General features: G+C 62.3%; 1 protein-coding gene across 1 annotated transcript in view; it reads left to right on the forward strand.

Moving 5' to 3' along the window:
- FBRSL1 (fibrosin like 1) overlaps positions 1-9414 on the forward strand; it is a 107175-nt gene that overhangs the window by 61538 nt on the left and 36223 nt on the right. The window contains exon 5 of the mRNA XM_026449525.1: positions 4947-5072. Coding sequence (XP_026305310.1) covers positions 4947-5072 — 126 coding nt within the window. The remainder of the gene's footprint in view (positions 1-4946; positions 5073-9414) is intronic.

Here is a 9414-nt window from a genome sequence, read left to right on the forward strand (position 1 = left end):
GACAAGCTCCCTGCGGGGAGGCCTGGGTGATGGGGGACAAGCTCCCTCCAGGCTCTTCGGGTAGCAACAGTGCACTGCCAGCTGGCAGGGCCCATGCCCGGCTGTGGGGTGGGCTCAGATGCCTCTGAGGGATGGGGGAAGGGGGAGAGGTTGGTGGCAGTGGTGGTGACAGTGACAGTGACGATGACACTGATGGCAGCTCCCATTTATGAAGCCTGGACACCAGCGGCTGCTGTCCCGAGCCTGCCACACATGTTGCATCCTCCAACTCAGAAGCCCCACGAAGGTGCCACTGTCTCTGCAGATGAGGAAACCGAGGCTTGGAGAAGTGAAGAGGCCTCTGCCACGGTGTCCAGTGTCCATGAAGCAGTGGGGCCAGGACCGGCCCAGACCGGGTTCCGCGAAGCAGTGGGGCCAGGACCGGCCCAGACCGGGTTCCGCGAAGCAGTGGGGCCAGGACCGGCCCAGACCGGGTTCCGCGAAACAATGGGGCCAGGACCCACCCAGACCGGGCTCCAGGGTGCATGTTAACTCTGGGCTGTGCCCAGCATTTGACACCCCAGGGCTGGGGCCCAGAAACTGGGGGAGGTGTCAGGAGCCCACAGGGAGCTGGCATGTGGGGATGCAGTTTCCTGTTTTCAGCAGGAAGCAGCCGTTGGTGCTCATGAGAAGTCTCTAGGTGTTCAAATGTTGGCAGCCAATTTTTAAAAAACAAATCAGGCCAAACCAAACCAGTTCGTGGCTTTAAAAGCCACGTCTCAAGGCCGTTGTCCACCCACGGGTGAGGGTCTGGGAAGGCTGCTAATGGAGCCTGGAGGCGCTAGGCGTCCCCACCTCAGTCACATCTGTGAGTATGGTGACACGCAGTAGCCCCTGGGGTGGTCGGGGAACCCACTGTCATGGAGGAAGAAACAGGTGCCTGAGCTTCCGAGTCCCACCGCAGCTCTCACACCCAGCTCGGGATGGAGGTGGGGCACATAGAGCTGCCCAGGGCCTGGGGGAGCTGAGCTGTGGGCTTAGGGTGGGGAGCCCTGGCTCACGCCTGGCCTCTGACCCTCGCTGCTGAGTGGTCTGGAACCCCTGGCAGGTGCCTCCCTCTGGCCACCCCACACCTTAGGCGTGAGGGCCGGAGCCCTGGGCAGGAGGAAGGAAGGGAGCCCAGTGTTTCGGGGGCAGAGGCTGTCCCCGTGGCCACTCACCAGAATCACCTGACTGCTACTTCCCATCCCAGGCACCTGGGTTTATATAGTCTAGGGGCCCCGAGCCTTGGCGCGGTTTAAAACCGGACTGACTGAGGGCATGGGTGGAGAGAACAAGCACTGACAAGTGGTCTTGAGGGCCATTATTGGATGGTGAGGCCAGATAGACTCAGAGGGGCCTTGTAGGCTGGCAGACCATGGTACGGGGAGCTGCTGCCTGCTGGCTGCCATTGGAGCTCAGGACGAGTAGAGAAGGAAAGACTTGATGTCAGGGTCTCCTTGTGGCTGCAGGAGGGCTCACCTTTCCAGCCTTGGCCGTCAGGATCATAGACAAGCATGAGCACTGCCAGGCCTGAGAGACTCTAAAACTCCCAGACTAAGACTTCACCTACTCCAGGGTAGATGGCATCTTCTCAGTCTTGGCTTTGTGGGCAGACGATGATGGTGACGATGATGGTGGTGAGGACGGTGATGATGGTGAGGATGGTGACGATGGTGAGGATAGTGACGATGGTGATGGTGACAGGATGGTGACAATGATGGTGACGATGGTGACAGATGGTAATGAGGATGAAGGTGATGTGATGGTGACTGGTGAAGATGGTAGTGAGGATGATGTGATGGTAATGATGGTGATCATGGTGATGGTGGTGAAGATAATTGTGATGGTAGTGCTGTTGAGGATGGTGACACGATGACGACAGTGATAATGGTGGTGGTAATGAGGATGGTGGTGGTGGTGTGAAGATGGTGATGACAGCGGTGATGGTGATAGTTGTGACAATGGTGATAGTGATGGTGATGGTGAGGATGGTGATGGTGGCAATGGTGATGGTGAGGATGGTGGTGTTGGTGATGGTGAGGATGGTGGTGATGGTGGTGATGAGGGTAATGGTGATGGTGGTGATGAGGGTAATGGTGATGGCAATGAGGATGATGATGGTGGTGATGATACCGTCATATGTGTGTAATGTACCGACTATATATCAAGCACTGCCTTAGTGCTTTGCACATATTCACTTATTTCAGCCACACAATAACCCTATGAGCTGTAAGGGAGAACCCTGTAAGTTGTTCCTATTTACAGAAGCGTAAACTGAGACACAGAGAGCTCAAGGCCTCGCCCAGTGTGGGGCAGTGAAGCACGGAGCCGGCGTCGTCTTTGGAGCCTGAGTCTTGGCCTCCTGACCATGCCTAGCATGTCCCTTCGGGGCCTGAGGTCTGTCCTCTGCTCCCAGGCATTCCTGCCTATCCCAAACCCACACAGGGTGATATTCCCTGGGCCACTGAGCCCAGCCCCAGCCCCAGCCCCGTGAGAGGTCGCCTCACTCGGGCAGCTCCCAAGAGACATGTGTCTCTCCTTTTCCTCCTTGCCCTGATTAATTGCCTCATTCCATGCCGACTCCACTGCAGTTAAACATTAATTCAGTAGGACTTAATAACATGAATTAATTCAGCCCCGCCTGCGCTGTCTGACAGTGCCGTGCTGTTTGGTTAATTAGAGGATTCATGTGCTTGCTGGAAAGCACCCCTCACTGCCTCCTTGCTGTTGGATACATTAAACCCTCGCCTGTGCGGTCGGCCTGGCTGGGTCCAGTCACAGACCTGAAACCCATGGGGAGATCTGTAACTAGGTCTGGGCTTGTGAGAGCTGCTGGCTCCAGCCCATGGGTCTCAGGGCCAACCCAGGCTCAAGCAGGGATCTGGGTGCAGGGACAAGAGCAGAGGCCGGACTGGGCAGGTGGCCCCTAGGCCACGGATGCACCCATGTGGCCTCAAGTGTCAAGCTGCTCTCAAGGCCTGATTGGCCGGAACCCGACAGTCTGGTGGGATTGCCGTTTCCAAGTCGAAGGCTCTGCAGCGCAAATTAAGCAGGGAGAGGCCTTCCTGGGGGTCCCCAGAAGTCCCACTGTGAGGTCAGAGGGCACTTGATGCCCCCATAGGCCTCCAGATGCTGGAGGGGCTGCCTCCTGTCCTGCCTCCAGGGCGCACTCCCTCTCTGCCCTCCCCAGGCTCCCCGTGTGCAGAGGGCACCCTCGGCACAGTCTCGGCTCCTGCTTTGCCCTCTTCTGGTCCTCTCAGCCCTGGCATGTTCTGGCATGTTCCGGCATGTTCCTCCCCTCCCCTGCGCTCCCTGCAGGAGCTTGTGTGCCTGGTCTGGGCCCTCCCCTGCCCCAAGTCCTGGTTTTTGCTTCCTTTGCTCCTGGCTGAGCCTCGGCAGTTCCATTTCATACTTTCCTCTGAAGACACCAAGGCCTGCCCATATCACAGCAGGGGAGATGGAGGCCTCCAGGGGCCCAGGGCCACCAGCAAAGCTGGTCCGCATGTCAGGGTCCTGTGCCCAGCCCTTGGCAAGCTCCGCACCTGCAGCCTCCGGGGCGGGGCGGGCCTGGTTCTGACTTGGAGCCCTCAGTACTTGTGTGGTGGGCCCAGCTGGGCAGGTGCCGGTGGGACTGAGGCCCTTCTCCTCTGCCTCTCATCCTAAAGGCCACACCAGGAGGGACCCTAGGAGAGGGCTTGGCCACAGCTGTGTAGCCAGAAGCGGCTCACACCTTCCTCCTCTGTGTGGGAAGGAACATGCACCGCGGGGGTCTCAGCCCAGCCCACCAGGGCAGCGCACAGCCAGGACAGACAGCCTGTCAGCCTCAGGAGACTCCCCCCCACAGGCCCACCCCAGCTGCCCAGCTTCCCCAGGGGTCCCAGCCGGGGTCCCACCAGTAGGAGTCACCTGGAGTGTGACTTGTCACGCCCTGGGAGCAGCCCTTTCTGGCTGCAGAGTGTCTGTAAAGCGCGTTTCACACTGTGCCGTGAACTCCGTCACCAAAAACTCTGCAGCTGTGGCTGGACATGGAGGGCGGCTGTGCGTTCGATTACCTGCATTAATCCAGAGGGCTCCACACAGGAGGGCACTGCCCACACGTCCGGCTGGCACTCGCCACCCTCCATGCACTGGGGGTTTATTTTCCAGCATGTCGTTCATTTGATGTGAATACCTCATAATTGCAGTTGCCAGGAAGGGATTTTTCCTCTTGATTTTTAGGGGACACTGCAGTCAGTGTGTTCTTGGTAAAGCTTTGCTCACTGAAAATGGAAAGCGGATTTTTTCTCAGGATTATCACACCCCCACCCTAACCAGCCAAACTGACAGACGGTGCTGGCATCCAGTGTCTAACCCTGAGTGGCCGTGGCCCTCTGTGTGCTGCCAGCCCCTCCTCAGCCCCCGGCTGTCCTGACCCCAGAGGCTCCCAGGCTCTGCCCACCATGAGGAGCTGGGGTGCCTGGATCTCCCAGCCCATGTGGTGCCATCGATCCCGTCGGGGGGTCACTGGGGACAGCGGGGCTGTCCTGGGCCAGAGGCTGCCCTCCTTCCTGGTGTGAGGAAGGCTCTGGCTGGCCTGGGATGGGGGTCTTCATGGCTGCCCTGCTTTGAGGGTCTGACCAGTGAGGGCTCCTCTCAGGCTGCCGGGCCGGTCTTGTCCCCACCGCTGGTGAGTTGGCCTGGCTGTGCCCCATTGTCCATCCCACCTGGAGGGCTGTGATCCAGGTCTTTCTGGTGCAGCGCCGGGCCCTGGCCCAGGTTCCTCCTAACCACCCCGACCACCTGGGCCTGCTGGCACCTCCCTCTCCTGGCAGCAGCCAGGGCCGCCCCCCCCCCCCGTGCCCCTGCAGCCTGGCTGCTACCATGCCCCGAGCGGGTGACACCAGTTGGTGTGGCTCTGACTCACTTCTGTCTCTCTGTTCCTGCAGTGCGACAGCGAGAGCGGCCCGGACGACAAGGTAAGCCCAGCGTCTTCCTCCTGGGCTCGGCTGATGGCCCTGCCCTCCCCTGCTGACTCTGGCCCTGCGAGGTGGGCCCTGGAGACCAGGCAGAAGGTCGGGCACTGGGGGGATCCCCCTGCCCGCTGGGTGCAGGGGGCTTGTGGCCTCCCAGGTGTGGCGGTGCTGGGGGGTGCTGGCCTCTCCTGGCTGTGGAAGAGCCTGTCCAGGGCTTGGGCCAGTACCGTGGCTGGCGGGACACAGGCCCAGGTGGGCATCAGTGCTGCCCCAGCCAGGAGGGTGCCCTGGGCAGGGCTGCTGTGGGGTCGGGCACACTAGCTCCAGCTCCTGGGCAGCAGAGGGCAGCTGGGCCCATGCCCCGGGACTGGCCCCATCAGTCCTGAGGGAGCAGGGGCAGAGCCCAGCCCCCACCCTAAACCCAGTAGCCCCCAGAACCAGGAGGTAGATGCCCAGCCTGTGACCACATCACAGTCCCCCTCGGTGTGCAGGAGCAACACAGGCCCCACCAGTGCAGGATTCCTGCAGCCTGAGCCAGGAGTGAAGAAGCCCCTGGAGCAGCCCCTGAGCCGCGTCCCCTCAGAGCCTCGAAGCAGCCTCCATGGGGCTCTCCTTGTGCCCCAGGGCCGCTCCCGGGCCCAGGCCTGCCCCACTTATCCCAAAGCCTCTCGGGGAGGAACCATCACCTCCCGTGGCCGAGGAGCACCAGGCCCAGGAGGGTGAGGAGGCTGGGCAGGCGGCGTGAGGTCCTGGCTCATCACCACTGCACCTCACTGTCCCCCTGACTGCCAAGGGCCACTCGGGGACACCTGGATGGGGGTGAGGGCCCTGCCAGATGTGCCAGGGAAGTGGACACCCCGGCCTCAGAGACGGCCCTGCAGAGGCCTAAGGCGGACTGCGTGTGTGCGACGATTCTCACTTGGGCGAGGGAGACACTGCCCTGGGTTTCCAGGCAGGCTTTTATGAATGGAACAGTTCCACGAGGGGTCTGCACAGGGGTTAGGGGACACCCACAGTGGCCTGTGTCCCGGCAGGAGCTGTCTGGGCTATGGGGTCTCACAGCTGAGGACCCGGTGGGGGTCCAGATATTGGAGCCAGAGCGGCGGTGGCTGGGAGAGGAGGGCTGGGTGGTTCAGTTGGTGATGCCCCAATAAGTCAAGGTAAGTCGCCACTGAAGCCGGAGGCCGGGCTGTGCTGGCTCCTTCGGTCACTGCGGCCTGGGCTCTGGGGCAGGCGCCACGTGGGCCGCAGTGTCGGGTTCCGCCGTGTCTGGGGCTTCAGCTTCCTGGGCTGCTTCCAGCCACGGTGTTCCTGCGCCACGCACCTCTCCTCGCCCATCCACAGATGGACAGCGCTGGGGACATGTCCTGGTGGTCACGAAGCCCACGTGAGTGGCCTCACCCGGGGCCCTGCGTGGCTCCGCGTGGCCCTCAGCCCCTGCCCACAGCTCCTGCGCTCAAACCTGGACCGGCCTCACATTTCACAGGAGTGACGTTCGTCCTGATCTCAGGAATGAAAGGAGGTCACGGGCACCAGGAAAGAGCCGCTCAGCCCCTCCCCACCTCCTTTCATTTAAAAGCAGTGTTTGGGGAAGACACTGTACAACCCAGGGCTGCTCTGAGAAAGGCAGGAAGAGGGGATTTCTGGAGCCTGGGGCCTGCTGGGGGCTCCCTCTCCCCTCCTCGCCTGCCTTACAGAGGTGAGGCAAAGCCACCTGCGGCCCCGGAGGCCAGGTCCACGTGGAGTAGGCGATGCTGGCGGGGCACACCCCCAGTGTCCAGCAACCAAGGGTAACGCCAGCCTCTGGGACCTGACCGGTGTCTGTGCAGGCTGTGCCTGCAGTGATGCAGCCCCTGACCGGGCCTGGGCTGGAGGCCGAGGGGTCCATGGGAGAGCACGGGCTGAAAGAGGGTTCTGGAATGGGGTCAGGTGGAGTTTGCATGTGTCTCTGAGACGCCTGAGCCGCCCCAAGGGCGATGACCAGCTCTGGGCGGTGTCCGGGAGGCTGAGTCCAGGCCAGGGCTCTGCACACGGAGGGTCCCGGCAGTCAGGTGAGGCCGGCATCCCTGCACACGGAGGATCCTGGCAGGCAAGGTTGGCATTCCGTGCTGTTGGGGCTGTGTTGGGGCTTCCTGAGGCTGTGGTGGCCACGGGTCCTGAGGAGGATGGCAGGGGAGGGAGAGCGGCTGCCAGCCTTTCTCCAGGGCAACACTTCAGGTCACTCCCACTCTGGGGAAAGCAGCGAGGCCTGGCGGGGCGGGAGTGGAGAAGGCAGCTCCGCCAAACACTGAGTCCCGGCGATGGTGGCTCCTTCTGGCTGCTGCAAGGTCTGAGCGCCAGCGGACATGGGGCAGGGTGCTGGCAGAGTAGGTGGGACCCGCCTGCGGCCCCTTTTGCTTCTGTTGGGGAGCAGCTCCCAGAGGCCGGGCAGAGCAGCAGAGTGGGCCAGGAAAACCTCAGGGGCCTCTCCTGTTGGCCCGTCAGCCTGTCCATCTCTTGTGACCTTGGGGCGTGCTCTGAGGGGGGCCCCAGGCTGACTCGACAGAAGCCGAGGTGGGGACAACCCTGGTGCGTTCTGGGAGCCGGTAGCACGTCTCCTGCAGCAGAGCGAGAGGGAGGAGCCCAGAGCACGCAGCAGGAGTTTCCGTTTCCTTCCAAGTGTGTGGGATGCTGCACCATAGGACACCCCTGTCCAGACGTCTCCATGTCTCCGTGGCATCCAGCCCCTGAGGCTTGGAAGTCAGCTTTCTGACCTGGGGAGAGTTGGGAGGGTAGGAGGCCTTTGTCCCTCCTGGTCTTCTCTGCCCGGTGCTGGGTTCAGGTGGTGAGGAACTTTCTCTGGGCAGAGGGTGTGTGTGGAGCCCATCCAGACACACACAGAGGCATAAGCAGGTGTGGAAAGTCAGCCAGCGCCCCACTGGCCGTCCCCAGCCCTCCTCCCTACCCGCCAGGAGCAGAGTCATCCAGATCTCTGTCCCTGGGCACTGCTGTGCAAGGCCGGCACCCCTGCCAGGGAGCAGGCGGCAGAGGCAGGAGGGACAGAGCCCTGTAGGCTCCAGATGGCAAATTCCTGGCTCTGAGACGGGAACATGGGGGCGCTTTGCATCAGCGGTGCCCAGAGCCCCCTCCGCAGCCCCGGGCTTGTGTGGAACCCATCTGTGAACTGGATGTGGAAAGAAGGTCCCCAAGTGCCCACGTTTACAGGGACCTTCGGAGACCCTCACTCAGACCTGGGAAGCCCATTGCTCACATGGCCTGGCCGCTCCCAGTGGGCAGGAGACGGAGAAGCCACAGACAGTGTCCTGGGTGGGGTCTGTGGCAGTGACCCAGCAGACATGCAGGGAACAGCCCTGCCCGCAGAAGCAGATGCCGGGGCAGGTGGCAGTGCACCTGGAGGAAGCCTCCTGGACGCGGTGGGGAGGGCGTGGGTGCACGTCTCAGGCCAGTGTGCTTCCATGTCTTATCCCACATCTGTGGGTTTGAGCTTGGTCTGGGGTGCCACCTCCCACCAGGCCAGCCACCCCTTGGGGACTCACCCTGGGCTCTCCTGCCACTAAAGATGGAGACTCTGGGACAGCCCTCCTCCACGTGGACAGACTGACCCAGACACTCTCCACCACCTCCCTCACGCTGTGCCCGCCCAGCGCCCCCCCCCCCCCGAGGGCACCTGCCCTGCGAAGCCCCTCTGGGCCCTTGGCAGCTGACGGGAGACTTGGGTGCTGCCAGACGGCCCCTTCGCAAGTCTGTGGTTTGTGTCTAACCGCATTTTCCTTGGAAAAGTATGGGGTGAAGAGCGATATGGGGCTCCATAGGCAGCTGCCAGGTGGTGGTGGCCTCGCTTCTCCTGCTGCTGGTGGCCGCCACGGCCGCCTCGAGGGACAGCTGTCTGGCCTGTCTGCAGAAGCCCACCAGGAAGCACCCCCAGTGCTGGGCCTTGGCCAAGAGCACCGGCCTGGAAGGGGCAGGGCTGGGGGACAGCGGCATGAGGTCAGACATAGCATGGGGTAGACCCCGCAGGCAGCCCATCATCCACAGCCTCCATGTTCTGTCTGCAAAATGGGGCCACAGTGGAGCCTGGGCAGAGGAGAAAGCTGCCCACCACCCCGCGGCCAGACCCCAGAGGGCTGGAGGCCAGCCAGTCCTCCATACCCAGCCCCTCCCCAGCAGACCCTTCTTCCAGTGGGGCGCCGTGCCTGACTGGGTCCTCTCTGAACCTCTGCCTTCTCGTCACTGAAGTTCGTAGGTTCTTGTTCTTGGGAACCGCGAGTTCAGGCACTACCAGCGGGACAGACAGAGGACGGATGGACGGCTGGACAGGCTGGAGGACCCTGCCGTGGACACTCACCCCGCAGGACAGAGGATGGATGGACGGCTGGACAGGCTGGAGGCCCCTGCCATGGGCACTCACCCCACAGGACAGAGGATGGATGGACGGCTGGAC

Source organism: Piliocolobus tephrosceles, chromosome 10 (genome assembly GCF_002776525.5).
Source record: "Piliocolobus tephrosceles isolate RC106 chromosome 10, ASM277652v3, whole genome shotgun sequence".
NCBI classification, from domain to species: domain Eukaryota; kingdom Metazoa; phylum Chordata; class Mammalia; order Primates; family Cercopithecidae; genus Piliocolobus; species Piliocolobus tephrosceles.